The 24,446-nt window shown below is 37.7% G+C and overlaps 1 protein-coding gene across 1 annotated transcript in view; it reads right to left on the reverse strand.

The window, feature by feature from the left end:
- The window catches only part of LOC138693956 (uncharacterized), a 250,879-nt gene that overhangs the window by 69,709 nt on the left and 156,724 nt on the right, over positions 1–24,446 (reverse strand). Inside the window, exon 9 of the mRNA XM_069817684.1 lies at positions 1,238–1,282. Within this exon, the coding sequence (XP_069673785.1) occupies positions 1,238–1,282 (45 nt within the window). The remainder of the gene's footprint in view (positions 1–1,237; positions 1,283–24,446) is intronic.

Raw genomic sequence — 24,446 nt, forward strand, 5'->3', positions numbered from 1 at the left:
ACGTGAAATCAAAAGTGCTTTTAAGCCCATCTCACCTGGTGGATGGCGTGGTCGGCACCCCGGGCGGGAAACGGATAACGAAACAAAAATTGTTGGTGAGGAGGCGCGGCAGTGAGTGGAGACTGACGGAGGGCGTTAATCGGGTCTTTTTGGTAAAGAAGAGACTGTAGCGTGATGGCGTCGGCGGAAGAAAACGAAATGCCTTGTAAGTAACTTTGATTGTACATTATTTTGTAAATATATAATAATTCAAGTAGAGTTTACAATACTGCAATCATTTCTAACCATGTAGTTTTCCTATAGTATCCTGAGAGCTCCAGCTCTTCCACCAAATAGTTTTCCCTTGTTGTGTACAATGGCGGTGTGAGAAATCCTGATGAGGAGGAGCAGAAATCGAGCGCAGCAGTCATCCGTTTAGCAAGTCAACCGACTTAAGTGACGGTCGCACAACTTATGCAATCCCTTGGCGGAAATTTGAATCTCGTAACACCATTGGTTAGTTCACGAAAGAGCAAAGAAAAAGTATCACGAAATAACCACTGCCACGAAATTACCAATCTTTACCCTACAACCGTTTCCTCTTAATACTTGTGAAAAAATCATACATTTAATATTCTCATCATATTGACAGCAAAAAAAATACGTCCTCCCATCCTACTTGGAACTTTCGTACATGGTTTCAAGAGAGATATATGCCACTCGCAGGTCAGAGACAAATACAAATGGAATGGAGTTTGACTCCAGTGAGTGAGAGGGTGGGAGTTGGCGGAGGTTAGAAGCAAGCGAAATGCATAGCTATCACTGCGAGCCACAATGTCTCGCGAGTCACGTTCTCGCCACGGCTGCCCTAGAGAAATATTTTATCAATACCGCTGTCACATGCCTTTTCGTAAAAAAAATTCAATCATCAGTAATTCATACTCTAATAACAAATTGTAACAGAAAGAACTGTGAGTGCCTATGAATGATTACATATTAACAAAAGTGGATAGAAAGAGGACAATAAGTCGTAGTACCATTGTTGAGATGGAAGAAAATATAACTTTTGAGGTAAGGTATAATAATCCGAAACTGGTATGAATATTTATGTTCTAAAATTAAATCTACTTTAGAGTATTTTTTTTTCCGGTGAACACTTTACCAATTTGGATCCAGTTATACTACTATTAAAGAAGATCCTGTAAGAAACATGTTATACTATTACATCTATAGCTATGTACACTCATGAGTTACTTACCATCCTACGAAGCTCACAAATGTGGACAGTCCCGAAAAACAGGTCCTGTAAAAGAAAAAAAAACTGGTAAAAATTGTGCTTCAATAAACGCCATTGTAAGAGTTACTCATTGGGACCAATGCTAAGAAGACCAAACCAAGAACAAAATAATGTTTCAACTTAACACTTGCCATCCACAAATTTTCATGTTAGACGATAACAACAAAACAACAGATATCAATACACTGAATTTAATATTCCACTGTTTTTATTAATCTTCTTAGTAAAACTTATGCTTCAGTGGCTTGGTTCGTATAATGAGTGCCGTCACTTTCAACATCTGTCCGATTGAAGGGCTTCCTACAAAAGCGGTGTGCTCCATTTTTGGCCAAATTAATGTTTTGCTTGTTTCATACATTAAAAAATATACCCGACCTTTTAGTACAAGAACGGTGTGGTATGATTGCGAGCATTTGGTAATGAGTTGTAGTTGAATTGGAGCGGAACTCAATCGTTTCATTGCAAAAAGGAGGCAGCTATAATATAATATAATTTATAAAACAGTTATATTACCGGTTCTTCTGTATGGTTGTGGAACTTGGACTCTCACTTTGAGAGAGGAACATAGGTTCAGGGTGTCTGAGAATAAGGTGCTTAGGAAAATATTTGGGGCTAAGCGGGATGAAGTTACAGGAGAATGGAGAAAGTTACATAACACAGAACTGCACGCATTGTATTCTTCACCTGACATAATTAGGAACATTAAATCCAGACGTTTGAGATGGGCAGGGCATGTAGCACGTATGGGCGAATCCAGAAATGCATATAGAGTGTTAGTTGGGAGACCGGAGGGAAAAAGACCTTTAGGAAGGCCGAGACGTAGGTGGGAGGATAATATTAAAATGGATTTGAGGGAGGTGGGGTATGATGATAGAGACTGGATTAATCTTGCACAGGATAGGGACCGCTGGTGGGCTTATGTGAGGGCGGCAATGAACCTTCGGGTTCCTTCAAAGCCATTTGTAAGTAATATAATATAATATAATATAATATAATATAATATAATATAATATAATATAATATAACAAAACATAATATAATATAATATAATATAATATAATATAATATAATATAATATAATATAATATAACATAACATAACATAACATAACATAACATTATATAACATAACATAACATAACATAATATAATATAACATAGCATAACTTACATAATATAACATAACATAACATAACATAACATAACATAACATAACATAACATAACATAACATAACATAATATAACATAATATAACATAACATAACATAACATAACATAACATAACATAACATAACATAATATAACATAACATAACATAACATAACATAACATAACATAACATAATATAACATAACATAACATAACATAACATAACATAACATAATATAACATAACATAACATAACATAACATAATATAACATAACATAACATAATATAATATAATATAATATAATATAATATAATATAATATAATATAATATAATATAATATAATATAATATAATATAACATAACAAAACAAAACAAAACAAAATATAATATAATATAATATAATATAATATAATATAATATAATATAATATAATATAATATAACATAACATAATATAATATAATATAATATAATATAATATAATATAATATAATATAACATAACATCATATAATATAATATACAGTGTATGTACAGGATGGTCCAATTAACTCTTTCATCTCCGACAGCGTGTGAAATATTTCATATAATAGACAAACCGACAATTACAAGTTAAACTAAATCGAAGCGGACATCTGATGCATGTAATGTATTGCTTGTACATAAAATACTTTTCAAGATATTAGAGTCAACTTCCTTTTTTTAATGGCAACCAACTAGCCTATGTTTTGTATTGCAAATGTTGTGTTAGCTCTGTCCACTAACAACTGACTACTTTACAGACTGTTTGAATGTCACCGGTAAGACTAAACATAAACAATATCTGACGCACCCTTTCTTATGTCTAGTTTATAATGTTGACGTAATTGAAGATCGAACACACCCACAGTATTGTACACTAGCCAATACAACCCTCAATTCTTCAGTTCTGTGCTGGACAATTGAATGGTAATACATCGGCGAGAAATCTGATTGCATACCAGAAATTTTGTGTTTTGTTTTTTGCAAATAGTTGTTTATTGTACACAACTTTTATGTCTCACTTCACCATGTGCAACATTTACATAGTATTAAAATACACAGGATATTGTGATTGTAATTTAATTGACGCTCAACTCTAACCAGAATTGTCCTCCCTCTGTTCGATCCTCGGTCAGACATTGCTCATGTTTACTCTTACCGATGACGTTCAAACAGTCAGTAGGGTAGCCAGTTGTTATTAGACAAAGCTAACGGAATATTTGCAATACAGAACATAGTTGGTTCCCATTTAAAAAAAGAAAGTTGACTCTAATATCTTGATAATTATTTCTTGTTCAAAAAATACATTACGTGTATCAATCACATCCATGTATTGTGGGTCCCTATCACCACGGCATGGCGCGTCCTCAGGTTGCGGATAGAGGAGACGGCCTCCAGATATGGAGGGTAGCTGTGAATATATTGAATAAGCAGTCGTGGACAGCCGATAAGGGGTGGTCCTCCAGCTTGGGGGTTGAGCGAAGGGCTATCACCGTAAAAAACAGCTTGTTACGTATCCCTATAATAAGCCTCGGAATAGGACTGATTCTCTGGCACGACCACAGCAAAGGAATAAGGATTTGAGATTTGGCACTTGGAACGTAACTAGTCTTTATAGAACAGGAGGGGTAACATTAGTAGCAAAAGAACTAGCTAGATATAGAATATACTTCGTAGAAGTACAAGAGGTTAGGTTAGATGGGAATGGCATATCACAAATAGGAGATTACTTGTTGTATTATGGGGAAGGAAACAATAATCACCAATTAGGAACAGGATTCTTTGTTCATAAAAGAATAAAATCAGCAGTAAAAAAGGTCGAATTTATCAGTGACAGGTTATCATATTTAGTACTTAAGGGTAGATGGTGCGACATCATAGTTATAAATGCTCACGCCCCTACAGAAGAGAAAGACGACCATATAAAGAATAGCTTCTATGAGGAATTGGAACATACTTTTGATCAGTTCCCTAGATATCACATGAAAATTTTATTGGGGGATTTCAATGCTAACGTAGGACGGGAGGATATTTTTAGACCAACTATTGGAAAAGAGAGCCTACACGCAATTAGTAGTGACAATGGAGTTAGATTAGTCAACTTTGCCACATCGAAAAATTTAATTGTCAAAAGTACAACATTCCCCCATATGGATATACATAAATATACTTGGACTTCTCCAGATGGATTGAAACACAACCAAATAGATCACATCTTGATAGATAAACGGAGACATACTAGTATAGTAGATATTCGAACTTTCAGGGGTGCAGACTGTAATTCTGACCATTATTTGGTGATTGGAGAATTAAGAGAAAGATTATCAGTAGCCAAGCGAGTAAAGCAACAAGTTAATATTACCAAATTCAATATTTTGAAATTAAAGGACGAGGAAGCTAAGCAAAATTATCAGGTCGAAATTTCGAATAGGTTTGCCACTTTAGAAAGTTCCGACGAAGTTGAGAAAGAATTAGATGTTAATAGCGTGTGGGAAAATATCAGAGATAGTATCAAAATTGCAGCTGAGCAGAGCATAGGTTATTATGAAACTAAGAAAAAGAAACGTGGTTTGATGAAGATTGTTGCATGGTAGTAGAAAGAAGGAAACAGGCAAAATTGAAATTCTTACAGGATCCAGTTGAGGAGAAGAGAGATAATTATTTCAATGAAAGACGGGAAGCAAGTCGTACACTTAGGAATAAAAAGAGAGGTTACTTGAAGGAAAAACTGAATGAGGTAGAAACAAATAGTAAGAATAAAAACATTCAAGATTTATATAAGGGTATAAAGGAATTTAAGAACGGATATCAGCCAAGGGTAAACGTGATCAAGGATGAGAATGGTGACTTGCTTGCAGACTCTCCATCAATCCTAAACAGATGGAAAAACTATTTTGCGCAACTACTAAATGTACATAGGCCAAATAGAAATGATCGGGACGAAATTGAAATACAAACTGCTGAGCCATTTATACCCGAACCCACGCTTTCAGAAGTCGAAATTGCGATAGAAAATCTGAAAAAGTACAAGTCTCCAGGTATCGATCAAATTCCAGCAGAATTAATACAAGAGGGTGGGAGAGCATTATATAGCGAAATTTATAAACTTGTACTTGCAATTTGGGAAAAGGAAATTGTACCAGAACAATGGAAGGAGTCCATAATTGTACCTATTTTTAAAAAGGGGGACAAAACCAACTGTGGTAACTTTCGAAGAATATCACTTTTGTTGACGTCGTACAAAATTTTGTCCAATATTCTTTTGAGAAGATTAACTCCGTACGTAGATGAAATTATTGGGGATCATCAGTGCGGTTTTCGGCGTAATAGATCGTCTATTGATCAAATTTTTTGTATTCGACAGATAATGGAGAAAAAATGGGAGTATAAGGGTACAGTACATCAGTTATTCATAGATTTCAAAAAGGCTTATGACTCGGTTAAGAGGGAAGTATTATATGATATTCTTATTGAATTTGGTATTCCCAAGAAACTAGTTCGATTAATTAAAATGTGTCTCAGTGAAACATACAGCAGAGTCCGTATAGGTCAGTTTCTATCTGATGCTTTTCCAATTCACTGCGGGCTAAAGCAGGGAGATGCACTATCACCTTTACTTTTTAACTTCGCTCTAGAATATGCCATTAGGAAAGTTCAGGATAACAGGCAGGGTTTGGAATTGAACGCGTTACATCAGCTTCTTGTCTATGCGGATGACGTGAATATGTTAGGAGAAAATACACAAACGATTAGGGAAAACACGGAAATTTTACTTGAAGGAAGTAAAGCGATCGGTTTGGAAGTAAATCCCGAAAAGACAAAGTATATGATTATGTCTCGTGACCAGAATATTGTACGAAATGGAAATATATAAATTGGAGATTTATCCTTCGAAGGGGTGGAAAAATTCAAATATCTTGGAGCAACAGTAACAAATATAAATGACACTCAGGAGGAAATTAAACGCAGAATAAATATGGGAAATGCGTGTTATTATTCGCTTGAGAAGCTCTTATCATCCAGTCTGCTGTCGAAAAATCTGAAAGTTGGAATTTATAAAACAGTTATATTACCGGTTCTTCTGTATGGTTGTGAAACTTGGACTCTCACTCTGAGAGAGGAACATAGGTTCAGGGTGTTTGAGAATAAGGTTCTAAAGAAAATATTTGGGGCTAAGCGGGATGAAGTTACAGGAGAATGGAGAAAGTTACACAACACAGAACTGCACGCATTGTATTCTTCACCTGACATAATTAGGAACATTAAATCCAGACGTTTGAGATGGGCAGGGCATGTAGCACGTATGGGCGAATCCAGAAATGCATATAGAGTGTTAGTTGGGAGACCGGAGGGAAAAAGACCTTTAGGGAGGCCGAGACGTAGATGGGAGGATAATATTAAAATATATTTGAGGGAGGTGGGGTATGATGATAGGGACTGGATTAATCTTGCACAGGATAGGGACCGCTGGCGGGCTTATGTGATGGCGGCAATGAACCTTCGGGTTCCTTAATAGTCATTTGTAAGTAAGTAAGTAAGTAAGTATCAATCACATGTTCTCCTCGATGTAATTGCATGTCACGCGCTGCAGGAGGTGCGCCACTCTGCATGTGCTGCAGTTCACGATATTCGCACAGCAAATGGCTTCAGTGCAAAATGTGGCTAATTATATCCAATTGCAAGAAGGGGATAGCTCCATTATTTGTTCATATATTACCCCCCACCCAATTGCTGTTTGTATGCCTAATAAACGAGTGAGTGATAAAATGAAACTCCCAGGCACCAGGAAAAAGTCATAAATAGGAAAGAAGCTCATTAAAATTTGAAATTTTCAGAATGTTTTTTGCTGTTTTCCACAGCTTTGTAAAAGTGAAGCTATCTCGTTTTTGCAAGGAACCCTTCAATTGCTCAAAGTGGCAGTCCCTAAAGACGTGGTACCTCCAAGTAAATACTTGACTAGAAGGATATTAATACTTTAAATATCCAAAATGTTCAATACAAAATAACTCTGATGATAATGTAGATATTATGGTAACTAATTTATACATTGGTTTAGACTTCAGTGTGGGAGCGAGAAGATGGGACCCACAGTGCACGGAGTTATGTAGCAAACATTGGGAGCGAGAAGATGGGACCTACCGTGCACGGAGTTATGTAGCAAACATTGGGAGCGAGAAGATGGGACCCACAGTGCACGGAGTTATGTAGCAAACATTGGGAGCGAGAAGATGGGACCCACAGTGCACGGAGTTATGAAGCAAACATTGGGAGCGAGAAGATGGACCCACAGTGCACGGAGTTATGTAGCAAACATTGAGAGCGAGAAGATGGACCCACAGTGCACGGAGTTATGTAGCAAACATTGGGAGCGAGAAGATGGGACCCACAGTGCACGGAGTTATGTAGCAAACAAGTCCCCTGAAGCTGCGTGCGGTCTCGGATTGCTCCGGCTTTGGGAGGCGGGGCGGAGTTAGCCGAGTGGTCTGGCGGTTGTGTTCAGCGTAGAGTGGGGAGCCACTATGGGGTCCCATCGTGGTTGTGGGGTTACCTTAAAGAACGAGTTTTCCTGACACATCCAACAACCCTACTGCAACTGAAAGATGCTATCTCGCAAGAAATTGCCAATATTCCAAGACATTATCTGCAAAATGCTGTGCATGGTGTCGCAGACACTGGGAGCTCAATACGTAGTAAATATGCATTCGTAGATAGTTGCTAACCGCTAGGATCACTAATATCGCCTCATTATAGACAATGCGAAATAGTATCGGCACAGTCTATTGTTCCTATCATCCTCACAACTCAAGCTTCGTGTCTGTATATACTAGACTGTGGCCCTACGTTGAACAAGAGAACGGCGGACATCTTCCCTATGTTTTGTAAACTCGTTGTTTGCCCAACACTGTGATGTTTTTGTTTTTTCCCTATCTCAAATATTATAATATTTGTAGCGGTTTAATGTTTGAACTGACTACATTATTGTTGTTGTTATTATTATTATTATTATTATTATTATTATTATTATTATTATTATTATTATTATTATTTATCCATTAATATTATAGGCCTAGTATCTTTTAATAGAATATATTCATGAATATCCTTTAAAATGTAATTTTTTCACAGCCATCCATTTTTCTTAATTTAAACTTCGCTTTAATTTAGTGTAATAAAAATGCTTGTATCATTGTAACACTTACACAATAATCATAGTGGTGATTTATTAGAACTAACACATCTCTTTCTTTCTTTATTTCAAAACGAATGATGCTTGCCAGAATTTGTTATACCTCAAATGTATAGAGAGGATCATTGTGAGATTACTAACCTCTATAGCAAATGTTGAAAATTCTTTATTTATTCGGCTGAAAATTTACTTAATGACCAGTTTTTAACGCCCAATTAAGCAGAAGTTTTGATTCCCTGTCACGAGATGCGCAGATGTTTATTCTTTACTCCTTATTGTCGGCAGTTGTTTTCGAAATGTTTGTTTTAGTCACTGAAAATACAGTACAGATTGAATCAACGGGTCTTCCTTGTGAAGCAATACTGGATTCAATGTTACAGCTACTCAAAGGGCATACCAGAGAGAATTTGGTGTTCGTAATGCCCTCCAAAGACACACAATACCGAACTGGTAAACGAATAGGAAACAACTGGATCTGTGGTGAGTGGAAAAGGCCACGCTTGTGGACAAGACTGGAGCGGCCACTCCGTCAAGCAGCCGTCGGAAAGCATCAAGTCGCAATGCATGAGCTGTAATATTAATCGAAGGCCTGCACAAGGTTTGCGCTCTCCGAGCCGGCTCACAGCTCATGAGCGGAATGCAGATATTAGCTGCGCTCTGTATAAGGGTGGACTGGAAGAAGGGATGATCTCGTACAAAATGTACACAAAAGGGAAGTACTATTACGAGGTTCATGAAATGAATTCCCGTTCATTGTCTGCAACACTATCTTGGACTTATTAATTAATACAGACATATTTATTTCACAGAAATAATAGAAATTTTATACGTAATATCATTTTTTTATATTTTCATTTATCAGTACATGAAAACGATGTTTTATGCTGTTGGCAGCTGAAAGGAACAGTAGTCTACTGATCGTAATGAAACATCAGTTACAGATGTTCGATGTCTGCCTTTATTAATGTTGATTATAGAAAACAGTTGCTCAATAAGTGTTGAGCCAAACATAACAATCATTTTCACAGCCAGCCTGTGTAGTCGTGGATATTATTGCTAATGTTTAGTCTTGTAAAACTCAACCGGGCTAGTAGTATTATTCAAACGATCTTTATCCCTTAGGCCACATTGAAGATCAATAAGTCCGAGCTGTAAATCGTTAAATGTTGTGTTTTATTTAACGACGCTCGCAACTGCCGAGGTTATATCAGCACACTTAAATGCAATCGACCTGGCTCGGAATCGAACCCGCAACCTCGGGCATAGAAGACCAGCGCTATACCAACTGCGCCAACCAGGCCCACCTGTAACTTAAATGACATTGTTTCAACTGGTGTTGAAGGAATTTATTATGATAACTTTAAACTTCTTTCCAATTAAGACAAGATTTTTAGTAGGTTATTTTACGACGCTTTATGAACAACTTATGTTATTTAGCGTCTGAATGAGAAGAAGGTGATAATGCCGGTGAAATGAGTCTGAGGTCCAATACCGAAAGTTGCTCAGTGTTTGCTCATACTGGGTTGAGGGAAAACCCTGGAAAAACCTCAACCAGATAACTTGCCCCGACCGGGAATCGAACCGGGGCCACCTGGTTTCGCGGCTAGACGCGCTAACCGTTATTCCACAGGTGTGGGCCTTAAGACAAGATCTTGGAACCTAGAATTAAATTCATTTTTAATTTCAATTAATATTTGCACATAATCGTTTAACATGGCTTCATCACGAACAGTTTCTACGAAAAGTTACGAAAAGTGTAAGTTTACGCCTGAAATCCCGTAATTTATTCAACATATCCCTGAAGAGAGATATTTGAATTGTTGAAGATTAATATCTTTAGTATCTTTATGTCTGGACTCGTAATGACGCATTATGTTATGTTTCTTTCTACCTTTCAAAATGTTGTGGCAGATAAAGCACTGAGTATTTACTCCAGCAGCTATGAAAAAATAAGCATTTTCCCATGCAACATTGAAAGAATTTGCCTGATTACTTTTCCGTCTTTTAGATTCCTCCATACTGTACTGTAGCAGTAGGTAATAGAGATGGGTAAAAAATAACACAACAGTTATTTTGGAACTGTTCCGGTCTCGGAACTGTTGCAAAAATGAACAGTAGGTCGGAACCTCCTGTTCCGAAATAACAGTGTTCCGACTCCGAGCTGCTCACTTGCCCAGCTGTTGCGGGCTCGCTGTACCGCGTTGCACAAGGCATGTTACGACTCCGAGATAACAGTCGGAACGTCGGAGCTTGTTCCGATGAACCAGCGACAGCTGCAGTTACACTGTTCTCGTTGTTCTTTATGTTATACTTGGAACTTCGTTGGATGAAGTTGGTACTTGAAACTCTCACGTGGTTGGAGGGGGGGGCATGGAAATTGAAATCCTTGCGGTGGCGCGAACTTTAATATCAACATTTGTAAGACTGGCCAATCATCTGTAATGTTATAGTAAGTATTTAATAATCTGTAATATTCATTCCCGCTTTATGGTTTATTTCACCATTAGTTGACTAATTCTGTTTTATAAACATTCTACAAAGTCATAAAGTACGCATACTATTATTAATTCATTGATCAGCTGATTTTATACAAAGGTTAAAGTCGTAAATGGTAATGAGTGGTTTAGTTACAATGTCTGTATGTCGTTTGTTGAGGTTAAGTCTGACAAGCACAAGTTCTTGTGCTATCTTCTCTGTTATCAAAGAACGACAAAAATGTTGTAGCATTATTTGTTGGAAACTACCCATATAAGTACTGATTTGGAGAGCGAGGTTTAATGCGAAGTTTAAATTACACTTTGGTAAAGATGCGATACCAACATTTTACTAACCCACTGCGGGGTTTCCAGGTTTCAGTACTGCCAATATATATCCTTTTTATTTATGAAATTGTAATATATATTATTATTATTATTATTATTATTATTATTATTATTATTATTATTATTATTATTATTATTATTATTATTATTATAACTGTGCATTAAGAAAAGTAAAAATAAAAATTAATGATTTGTTTTTTTTATTATATAATAGAGAGAACAGAAATTACATACCATATGTTTTAAATGTTATGTTATTTTTTTTTTAGTTGGCTACCATGTCTTTATAACTTTATGTACGAAAACAAAGTGTTGTATTCTGTCCTTGTAGTCAACAGCTGTGTAATTACTAACATTAAGCTTTTGAGTTCTGTCCGCATGCACAGCAATTTTCCAAAATCGATTCGAATGTGCATTGCAGTGCCATCTATAGATAAGAATGTGTACTATGTCATGCCTATGAGTGCTCTAGTGTGAGCAGCATGGTGAAGAGGGAGGGTACTGTACCGTTCGTTTGAACGACTCCGACTCATCACCACTGGTGACTGTTATTTCGGAACTGTTATTTGGAACATAGTATTTTTTCGGAACCGGAACAGTCGGAACTGTTCCGGGAAAAGAACAACTTCGCCCATCACTAGTAGGTAAGCAACGTGAAACAGTTAACTGAGAATAGGCCTACACGCTGCACTCCACTAGACAGCTGAGTGGTCGTTTCCCTCTCCTCTACCTACAGCAAGTCTGTCATTCTGACGTTTCTTCCTCTCCGATTCGGCGAGCGGTAAACACGACTCTCCCGCTCCGAAGGAGCGCGCGCAGTCATTGAGCGCTGTTTGTGCAGGTATTGTCTAGAGCAGCGGTTCCCAAAGTGTGCTCCGCGGAGCCCTTGGGGCTCCGCAAGTAAGTCTCGCGGGCTCCGACCGCGGATGACAAAAATTTCTCCTTCCATCTAGCCTCTAATGCGAAAAACGTAAACTACTTCAATCAAGCGAAAAGTACTTTCTCAGAAAGTAGTTTGATTTCGTCTTGCTAGATAGAAGCAGCAATAATAATAGATCTACTATAGCCATTAGTCATCAACCAGTACTCAGTCAAAGGGGGATAATAACAACTGTAACCTTACTTTTGAAGAAAATAGTGCGAATTCTTTGGGATAGAATTCAGAATATACTACACATGATCCTGCTTCAGAGTTTACGATGCCTAGTGTAGAGGTACAGAAAAGGAAGTAAAAAACGAAAATATTGTGATTCATATTTGGATATGGGATTCAATGAGTTTGCTGATGGATGTCCCCAGTGTGTGATATGTAACAAAATTTTGCCCAATAGTTCTATGTTCCCTGCCAAGCTTAGGCAGCATTTCGAAACTCATCCTGACTTCACAAATAAAACTGCAGACTACTTCAAAAGAAAATATAACGAACTCCATGCAGTTTAGACAAAAATTTTATCTCGTGTAAAGACAAATAACTATAAAACACTAGGAACGTCGTACTTGGTTAGCCATGTACTGGGTCTTACTGGTAAACCTCACACCCTTGCCGGAATTCTTATAAAACCACTATTAGTGAAGGTAGTGAAGTGCATGGTGGACGAAAGAACTGCAAACTTGATCTCCAGTGTGCCCTTATCAAATAACACTGTGCGTAATGGGAACCAGGATCTAGCAATTGATGTTAAAAATACCATAATTTCCCGTATCAGTCAAACGAAATTTTTGCTACAACTTGACGAATCCACGGACGTTGCCGGATTAGCTGTGCTAATGACGTTTGTGCAGTACGAATTTTCAGATTCCTTTCATGAAGATATTTTGTTCTCCAAGCTATTGCCATCTTCTACAAGAGGTTCTGATTTTTTTTTCCCTGACAGATGTCTTCATTGAAAACTCGGTACCATGGTAATATTATGATGTACTGAAGTATATCATAATAATATTATAATATGCGTAAATAATCACTTAGTGATTCAAGACGGCGCTCATCCCTTCGGATCCCGGCCACTTAGTCGCTTGTAATGAGTGCACCTCTGTACAGCTGTCAAAAAAAAAAGTGGCCGCACTCGTGAACAGCGAATATTTTCAAAGTCCACTTCGGGTCGCGGCGATGTTACACGATGCATGTGCTTGTACAAGCAGTTCCCGAACTATGAAAGTGTTCCATATCTGCTCCTCGCAGACCAGCGGTAGAGTGCTTGTTTAATGATTCAAAGGTTCTGGGTTCGCGCCTTCTTCAAGTTTTCATTTTATTTTTTAATTGTTCTTTAGCGATGTAAATGATATTCAAATTATCATTTATATCCAGTTATCGTTCTTGATGGATATCACGTTATTTATATTTTGTTATCGTTCTTTAGAGATATGAATAAAATTCAAGTCATCATTTGTATTCTGTTATCGTTTTATAACGATATGAATAATAATTATTACTATTGTAGCTACAGTATCTCCAATGGGGGTTAGCCCAATTTTACATATGTATGTTAGGGCTATAGTTTTATACACAAAAAAGATAAGCATAAAGAGAAATGGAAAAGAAAATTAAATTAGCTTACGCGATGTAAACAAAACATAAACAATCTGTAAATTAGGCATTCCGATTGCAAAACAAATATCAGTTATCAATTTGAAATATACAAAAACATTAACAACACACATACGTAACACTTCTATAACACAAATATGCAGCCTTCCGTACCATACATCATAAATTAATACACAATAGTCACACAAACACAATCAAACTATAATTACGACATTGCGACGACATCAAGCATCACATAACTGACTCACATACATAACAAATCAAGCATCCGTTGCAACACATACACTTCAACATAGTAACCACACTTTTAAAAGTTACAAATTTGGCTCCAAGAAGAATAAATAGGACACTGTTACTAATTACTATTCTTCTACAATTTCTTAAATACATCTGTAATAAATCTGTGAAATTCCGATAGGAATAATATTCACGTTTTTTTATATTGTTATCGTTCTTTAGCGATATACATAATATTCAAGATATCATTTATATTGTTTTCCTTCATTAGCATTATAAAATAATATTCAAGTTATTTATATTGTTATTGTTCTTTCGCAATATAAATAATCTGTATTATATGTAGGTAATTATTATAACACAAATAACCATCTTTCTTTATAAAATAGGTTATTTTATTTAGATAATTAAATACGTATTATATAATATCTTATATTAATTAAACAAACCGATATTTATCATTTATATTGTGTTATCGTTCTTTAGTGATACTGTATAAATAATATTCAAGTTATTTATATTGTAATCGTTCTTTAGCGATATAAATAACATAAATTTAATATTAGGTTTGGAAAAATCCAGTTGCATAATACTGCTATTAATTTTCCTTTTTGTATTATTACATTATACTATCTTGAACCACAATAAAATGAAAAGGAGTAACGAGGAATTGAACCTGAGACGTTGACATCTAAATTCCGACGTTCGTCCGCTGAGCTACGAGGGCAAAAGTGTGGAAACATTTTCGGAAAAATTGGCCCAATCACACTCTAAGATTTTCTGATGATTCGTAGAAGCTAGTCCAGGATGCGGGGGGCAAAGGCTAATTGAGATTTCCCGGTCTCTGATCGGGTCAAACATCTTGATAGAATTAATACTTAGCCCTTGCCGTGACTTTCGGTGAAGTCCGGAGGGCCCAATTAGTCAAATCCACTCTCCTCATCTCCACGCTTGGGCCCCCTGGAATTTAATAAGATGCGAAAGAGATAGTGGTGTGCGGAAAGCAACGGGATGTTACCGCATTTAGGCCTATCCTTCCCAAGAAAAACTGCAAACATGAACAAAGGAAGCTTTTCATAGAAGAAGAAGGATCTTCTGCGGACCTCTGGAAAAAGAACTAAGGAAGAGACTAGTAAAGTGCTTTGTGTGGAGTGTGGCATTGTATGGGGAAGGAACATGGACATTACGACGAAATGAAGAGAAACGAATTGAAGCATTTGAAATGTGGATGTGGTGAAGAACGGTGCGTGTGAAGTGGACAGACAGAATAAGAAACAAAATTGTGTTTGAAAAAGTGAGTGAAGAAAGAATGATGCTGAAACTGATTAGAAAGAGAAAAAGGAATTGGTTGGGTCTCTGGTTGAAAAGAATAATAGACGACATTAGGATATGTGGATCATATGCGGAGACTAAGAGGAAGGCAGAAAATAGGAAAGATTGGAGATTGCTGGGTTTGCAATGAAAGACCTGCCCATGGACAGAACACTTATGTATGTATGTTCAGAATGCCTGGAATATCGTGTCTAAAAACAGTCGCTATTTACAAGGACAAGTCAATTCCATGCCCACTCGATTGCAAGATGATCGAGATAAGAAGAAGATAGACTAAATATTGAATTGTGGCTTTTTGTTTTGTTTTTTGAACGCTTAATTGTTCGAATGTTTTAAGGCCGATGCCAATAAATTTGTTTTGTTTATGCCACGAAAGATATTTTATTGAGAATAAAATCTTTTTTCTTTCCATTTGCAGCCACAATATCATAATGATAAAGTCATGGCATAATATATTAATGAACCTGATGTTAATTACTAAAATAATCATAAAAGAGAAAGGAGCCATTATATATAGTTTGTCTCTCTCAAAAACAGAACAAAAAAGAACATAAAAAGCACGAGGTTGTAGTCGAACGCAGGACCTCATGAATAAGAGATCTGAACGCTACCATTATGCTATCAATAACATACAGAATACTTCAATTATAACTGTAGATATCAGGCAACGTGGTCCAACAACATGTAACATCGCCTGTCTCCGAATTGTAGCGAAGATACCCGAAGGGAACTTTGTTCCAGGAGAGCGGCCACTTTTTCTTTTGACAGCTGTACATAGTGCGTTGGACATTGTGCCACTGTCACATATTCTGACACAGTACAGGGTAGGCCATCAAAGGGAAAACTGAGAGGTAGAACTTAAACTGAGGGGATTCGATCCAGCATCGGAACTGGAATCCGGTGTGGCTTAGTGGATAAAGTGTCAGCACGTAGAGCTGAAAACCCGGGTTCGAGTCCTGGTGCCAAAGAGAATTTTTTCTCTGTTCTATCCATCCTTCATCGATACCATGGAACAATTGCATTAATGTACGCACAGATGGTGCAAAGCCCATGGTAGGTCCTGTTGCTGGCGCTGTTACAAGGATCAAGAAATTTAAAAAAACTGCATAAGTAGTCATTGTGTACTATACCGACACGCCCTCGCAAGGAAAAAAAATACCAACGTTATTAACCCATTACTGCATAAAGTTATTAATGACTTGAAAAATGCGTTTCTGAGTTTAAGTTTGCTAGTTTGTGACTTAAGAATGCATTCTTACCATTTTTATCTTTATTTACTTTCTGGGATAAAAATTAAGGACCGTCCCATAAATAGGACGCTATGCATAGTAGTCAGTGATGCAGTAGCTGAATAGAATAACCCCTCTTTTAGTTCAAATAGTACTTATGTATTTATTATGTAGCAAATACATATACACATATTAGAATCAGTCGTTCAACTGCCCTCCTCACACAAGCCTATGTATTACACAACACTATTTTGTGTGGTAAGGGTAGAAACATTTAGGGTGGAGTCCAATTTGACACTTGCTGCAGATGGACTTTGCTTTCCCTGTACAATTAGCACACCTTAGCAGAGTTTCATTTTCAACTGGCCAGTGGTGTTGACCATCAAATCTTATGTCTCCTGATGGGATGGGAACAATTTTTCCTTAGTGGGAATTCACCCCATGCCTTTTCTGTACTGTAAAAGCCAGGAGACGGCAAAGGTTGAGGAGCGGTTCTGAAGAGTTTTGAGGCTTCATTTTTCTGTACAGAAACCAAGCATTTACTATGGCAACATCAAGAAAATAAGTGAAGATGGACCACCACTCTGTTGTTGCCGCTGTTACTAACATCGGTACTGCCAACGCTAGTGCTGCTGTTTCTGTGCTAGTGCTGGCACTGCTGTTGCTGCTAGTGAAGGTGCTCCTATTGCTTCTGCTAGCGCTTGTGCTGATGGTGGTGATTGTAAAAAAAATTCTTAGCTCTACAGCCCATGAAGGGCCAAGACCGACCAGCCTGCTGCTGGTCTCACGTCGACATGCCGAAACAAAGGTGGACAATCATCCAACCAGAATGGCGGTATCGTGTGGTTAGCACGATGATTCCCTCTAGCCGTTATAGCTGGTTTCCGAAACCGGATTTTCGCTACCTATCGTAGCTCCACAAATGCATGATGATGCTGGGTGGGCACCGGTCCCATACACTGGCCGAAATTTCATAAGAAAATTTCTTCCCCCATGAGGACTCGAACCAGCGCGCATTCCGTAACGCGAGTCCGAGGCAGGATGCCTTAGACCACGATGCCACGGCGCGGTACGTTGGTGGTTATAATAGTAATAATAGTACTTGTACTTGTAGTAGTACGAGGCCTTCTACCTGGAATTACCTTCCCTGTCTTGGAAATGTTCATATATTAGCTTCCTTCTTTGCGGACGGCAATAACTTGTGCGAGAAACCTCAGCTCCATTTTTGTCTAATATACTTTCAAAATCATTTGTTGCAGCTTTTATGTTAGAAGACTCTGGCATACTTTCATCAACAATGTCATCTTCATTATCATCATTACATTTTTTTTTTTTTTTTTTTTGTAATTCCGCTTTACTAAGTAGCATTTTACCGCCAAGGTTATTCAAATAAGCCTCATGCTCGTCGTCCGATTTATCACTGTATTTATTTGTATCATGGAAATCTTCTGGAGGGATCACATATATTAGACTCTCATTATTATTATTTTGATTTTCAATTAACCCCAGAATTTCACTCACGGTTAGATTAGAAATAAAGCAATGCAATGGAAACCATATACATATTATAGAATACTACAGGAGTACACACTGCATGGCGTCCTATTTTTAGGACGGCACTTTATTTCACCTTATACCTAGCAACATATAAGAAAATTTTATTGTTGTTATATACCACATGAAAACTGAAGTATTCAACTCATTATGTGAAAATAAAAATCAGATTTCTGTACCACTATTACAGAGTAACTAAGAATGAACTTACACGCGGTGCGTCACAAAATACTGTTATCCTGCCATCTTGTCAAAAATTAGCTGGTATGAACAAATGTTCGCGCGGAATTCAAACACTGCAACACCATAATACAATGTAATAATTTACCTTCTAAACAATGCCTCCAACTGTACTAAACAAGAAAAAGTTCCATAGTAATCAGTATTTTACGTACGTCCCATTTTTAGGACGCTATGCAGTAATGGGTTAAGGCACGTCGTCTAAATTATCAGCTTTGTTAAGGCACGACCTTTTCAGTGTATGCTACTCAAAATTCTGTGTGAAGGTAGGGAAGTATACACAGGTCATTGTTATTAATTATTTATTACACATGGTTGTCGCTTGATAAGCGTTGTCTTTAGTTTTGAATGACCAAAAGAGTTTGCAAGCAGATTATTTGAATGATCAGGAATCGTTGTGCAAATTATGTTACTTAGCACACATTTCGTAAAAAAATAACGAATTCAGCACATCCATACAAGGGAACAGAAAACTATATTCAATGCTAATGATAAAATTGCCGCACTGATGAAAAAATAACGTTCTACATGGAAAGAGTCTAGAATAAGAATATGACATGTTTCTCATTGACTTCAAACTTTACAGAAGAAAATAACATAACAATGAATAACTCAATAATAAAAGAGCACCTTGATAATTTTCTTCAAAATATGAATTCATACTTTCCAAGGGAAACTCAGGAATCGATTCGAAACAAATGTGAGTGGATTGTAGATCCATTTTCAGTGAAGTCAAAACCAGCAGCCCTCACTGCGACAGAATATGAAGTCCTTATAGACATGGCTAACAGCCACTGTCAGGCATCATTTAAAAGCAAACCACTTCCCGAATTTTGGGTTCAGTTAGGGAAGGATCTTTCATATTAAGATCAAAAGGTAAATTGCTCTTACTGCCTTTTGGTATTACATACCTCTGTGAAACGGCCTTTTCGAAGTACACGGCTATAAAAACATAATATCGAGCTCGTTTGGATGCAGAAGACGATATGCGTCTTGAACTGACTTCTGTGACATCGGACATTGACAAACTCTGTCGCAAGAAACAGGCACATTCTTCACATTAATTCGGGTGTAAATGTGACATTTTAACATTTTTTACATATCTTAACTACCGGTACTACTTATAATTATAATTTTGTACATTTAAATAATATTGTCTCCAGTTATTTTTTTACTATTATTTCCTTTATATTATTATTATTATTATTATTATTATTATTATTATTATTATTATTATTATTCATACTTTCGTATACATATCGTGTGTATTATGCTTCATAGAACATATACAGATAGAACTAAACACTAAACATTTCTTGGGGCTCCATGAAGCGCTACCTAAGACACTTAAATGTAACGCACAGAATTATTTACTATTACGGAAAGTGGATAAAATAATCAATAAAACGTGGAATCTTAAACTGGAGAATGTAATGTTCATTTATTTTTTTTTTTAATTACTAGCCTTCCATACAACCATGTTCTATTTGGTGAAGAGTAATATTATTGATAAATTAAAGTAATTAGGTATAATAATTCGTAGAAATAAATACAAATAAAATGACTGATAAGGTACCGCAAATCCAATAAACACGAAAGGAAGAAAAATATAATGCACTTCCTTTTTTACCATATTTTAATATTAATCAAACACTCTAATATAATAATAATAATAATAATAATAATAATAATAATAATAATAACAATAATAATAATAATGATAATGATAATAATAACAATAATAATAGTAAAAATAGTAATGATAATAATAACAATATTTATGGCTTTTAAGGAACCCGGAGGTTCATTGCCGCCCTCACATAAACCCGCCTTCATCGGTCCCTATCCTGAGCATGGTAAATCCAGTCTATATAATCATATCTCACCTCCCTCAATTACATTTCAATATTATCCTCCCATTTACGTCTCGGCCTCCCCAAAGGTCTTTTTTCCTCCGGCCTCTCAACTAACACTCTATATGCATTTCTGGATTCGCCCATACGTGCTGCATGCCCTGCCTATCTCAAACGTCTGGATTTAATATTCCTAATTATGTCAGGTGAAGAACACAATGCGTGCAGTTCTGCGTTATATATCTTTCTCCATTCTCCTGTAACTTCATCCCTCTTAGCCCCAAATATTTTCCTAAGCATCTTATTCTGAAACACCCTTAACCTCTGTTCCTCTCTCACAGTGAGAGTCCAAGTTTCACAACCATATAAAATAAGCTGTAATATAATTGTTTTATAAATTCTAACTTTCAGGTTTTCTGAGAGCAGACTGGATGATAAAAGCTTCTCAACCGAATAGTAAAATGCATTTCTCATATTTATTCTGCGTTTAATTTCCTCCCGAGTGTCATTTATATTTGTTACTGTTGCTCCAAGATATTTGAATTTTTCCACCTCTTCAAAGGATAAATTTCCAACTTTTATATTTCCATTTCGTACAATATTCTGGTCACGAGACATAATCATATACTTAGTCTTTCCGGGATTTACTTTCACACCTATGTCTTTACTTGCTTCAAGTAAAATGCCCGTGTTTTCCTTAATTTTTTGTGGATTTTTTTCCTAATATATTCACGTTATCCGCATAAACAAGGAGCTGACGTAATCCGTTCAATTCCAAACTTTCTCTGTTATCCTGACTTTAATATTAGTAATAATAATAATAATAATAATAATAATAATAATAATAATAATAATAGTAGTAATAATAATAATAATGATAATAATAATGATAATAATATTATTATTATTATTACTATTACATTATTATTATTATTATTATCATTATTATTATTATTATGTAGAGTAATATGTTCAGACTGTCAGTGTTCATTAGGCCCACTTGACAGGTCACATAATAGGATGAACTCCTCTTCAATACTAGAGGTCTTTCAGCCCGTCTTGGGGATAAGGAAATAATTTGTCCTGCATTTTGCTGGAGTAAGGGACAAATGTTTCATGACATGGCCACCAAGGTCACCCGATATGACTGCATGTGACTTTTTTCTATGGGGGTAACTAAAGGACCGTATGTTTGTACCGCCTTTGCCACGTGATTTAGAGGAACTAAAAACCAGAATTCGAGAAGCTGCCGCCACGGTCACAGAGGATATGTTGCAAAGGGTGTGGGAAGAGTTTGATTATCGTTTGGACATCTGCCGAGTCACTCGTGGTTCACACATTGAATCTCTGTAAGGTGTAAACAGAACTTTGAAAGTTTGACTTTAAACTGACGTGTGTTTGAAGTGCTATCATTAGTAGTTTTTGTGTAATAAAATATTGAAAGTGTTACCGGACTTTTGATATGCCCTGTACTTTGCATACTTCCACTCGGTAATGAGTTTTGGAATAATATTCTGGGAGAATTCTACCGATAGCAATACTACAAGAAATAGTAATAGTAGGCTCCGTATTCCTATAGAGTGGAATGAAGTTGCCTGATTCGAAGTATATATGACGTCATAACACAGGTGCAGGTACGTTGGTATACAAAATAGCTACGCATCCTACGCCCCCTTCCTCTACTGCATGTTCAGTTAAAAGTGTGTCATGGCTCGCTGTATGCCGTCACGTGGCTAGTCGATGAGCCTAGAGAATTCAATCTTCCTACACTTCCGCAGAGGTGTAGCACCTATCTGCCAGAGAAGTTGCCTAGCAAGTACGGCGTTCATTCTGAAGAGTACTTAGCGATACGTACGGTGACGCCGGTAGTGGCAGGAGTGTGAACTGTTTCGAAACATGTACTGAGGTGAGTTTTTTCTTACTGTCGAAATATGGGGAGAGGGTTAAGACGATTACTTACGTATTTGTTGACATTAATTTCGACGGTCAACATGGACACGGAGCATTTGATTTGTGTTGTGGAATGTTGCCGTACGCAACCGATGATAACAAATACCCTGCCTCGCAAAACAGTTCGAAAAAGGTTATGGTAGTACACAGACAGTACAGACCGCCATCTGTTGCTACGACGTTCAAGTTATACCGTACACGTTCTCAAGTTCAGAATGAACGCCTTGATTAATAGGCAACTTCTCTGACATAAAAGCTGAAACTCGCTTCAAATCGCTGACTCAACAGTGACGTCATGGCACACTTTCAAATGAACGCCCAGTAGAATAGGGGTCGGCAAAACGTCAACGTAAGTGACGTCATATGAAACGCAGCCCGCCTTGCAAGACGAGGGGTGGTAGAAAGCAGTAGGCTGGGCCTCGGCCGTAAGTTACAGTTTGCATGTGTCGTCTTCGCATCCTGCTGATGGATTTGAAATTACTCCTCAGCCTATCCGATGTTTTAATTAGTCAAGTGAAATCTGGTTCTCAATCAAAAGTTGCAATTTGTAATTGCTCAAATGATGTTGGTCCGTCAATCGGGAGCGCGCTTTACATTTAATGTGTTTCATTTTTGAAAGAAATTGGTCACGTATATATGTTGAGCCAAACATTGAAACAAACCAAGCACAAAGTGACCTAAGGTGTGGATATTTTCAATTATGGTGAATTTTTGGGAAATTTTTAAATCTGAGAAATTTTCCTTTATTTTCACTTCTTTGCAAAGTTTCAAAATTGTATTATATCAGAAAATGATATTAGGCAACGCTTTTTCCTAATCAGTATTAATACTACGCCAAAGTACTCGTGACAATGGAGTTTTGTCTTTAAGGTGGTAATATGGAACTCTTTAAGTAGTTTAGAACATAACAAACATATTACATTTTCTTCCTGTGCACAACAAAGCATATATTTCTCGTCCCATTCTTCTACAAATATTCATTTTGCTGCACTCTTTACGTTTAATGGTTTGCAAACAGACATGCTGATCGCCAGTTACGTATGTACTCGGCCTGCCCTAGTGCGTGTGGAGGGTGAACTGTCGCTGCATACGTATGTACTCGGCTTGCCCTAGTGCGTGTGGAGGGTGAACTGCCCTGCATACGTATGTACTCGGCCTGCCCTAGTGCGTGTGGAGGGTGAACTGTCCCTGCATACGTATGTACTCGGCTTGCCCTAGTGCGTGTGGAGGGTGAACTGCCCTGCATACGTATGTACTCGGCCTGCCCTAGTGCGTGTGGAGGGTGAACTGCCCTGCATACGTATGTACTCGGTCTGCCCTAGTGCGTGTGGAGGGTGAACTGCCCTGCATACGTATGTACTCGGCTTGCCCTAGTGCGTGTGGAGGGTGAACTGCCCTGCATACGTATGTACTCGGGCTGCCCTAGTGCGTGTGGAGGGTGAACTGCCCTGCATACGTATGTACTCGGCCTGCCCTAGTGCGTGTGGAGGGTGAACTGCCCTGCATACGTATGTACTCGGCTTCCCCTAGTGCGTGTGGAGGGTGAACTGCCCTGCATACGTATGTACTCGGCCTGCCCTAGTGCGTGTGGAGGGTGAACTGCCCTGCATACGTATGTACTCGGCTTGCCCTAGTGCGTGTGGAGGGTGAACTGCCCTGCATACGTATGTACTCGGCCTGCCCTAGTGCGTGTGGAGGGTGAACTGCCCTGCATACGTATGTACTCGGCCTGCCCTAGTGCGTGTGGAGGGTGAACTGCCCTGCATACGTATGTACTCGGCTTGCCCTAGTGCGTGTGGAGGGTGAACTGCCCTGCATACGTATGTACTCGGCCTGCCCTAGTGCGTGTGGAGGGTGAACTGCCCTGCATACGTATGTACTCGGCCTGCCCTAGTGCGTGTGGAGGGTGAACTGCCCTGCATACGTATGTACTCGGCCTGCCCTAGTGCGTGTGGAGGGTGAACTGCCCTGCATACGTATGTACTCGGCCTGCCCTAGTGCGTGTGGAGGGTGAACTGCCCTGCATACGTATGTACTCGGCCTGCCCTAG

This window comes from Periplaneta americana, unplaced genomic scaffold, assembly GCF_040183065.1.
Source record: "Periplaneta americana isolate PAMFEO1 unplaced genomic scaffold, P.americana_PAMFEO1_priV1 scaffold_26, whole genome shotgun sequence".
NCBI classification, from domain to species: domain Eukaryota; kingdom Metazoa; phylum Arthropoda; class Insecta; order Blattodea; family Blattidae; genus Periplaneta; species Periplaneta americana.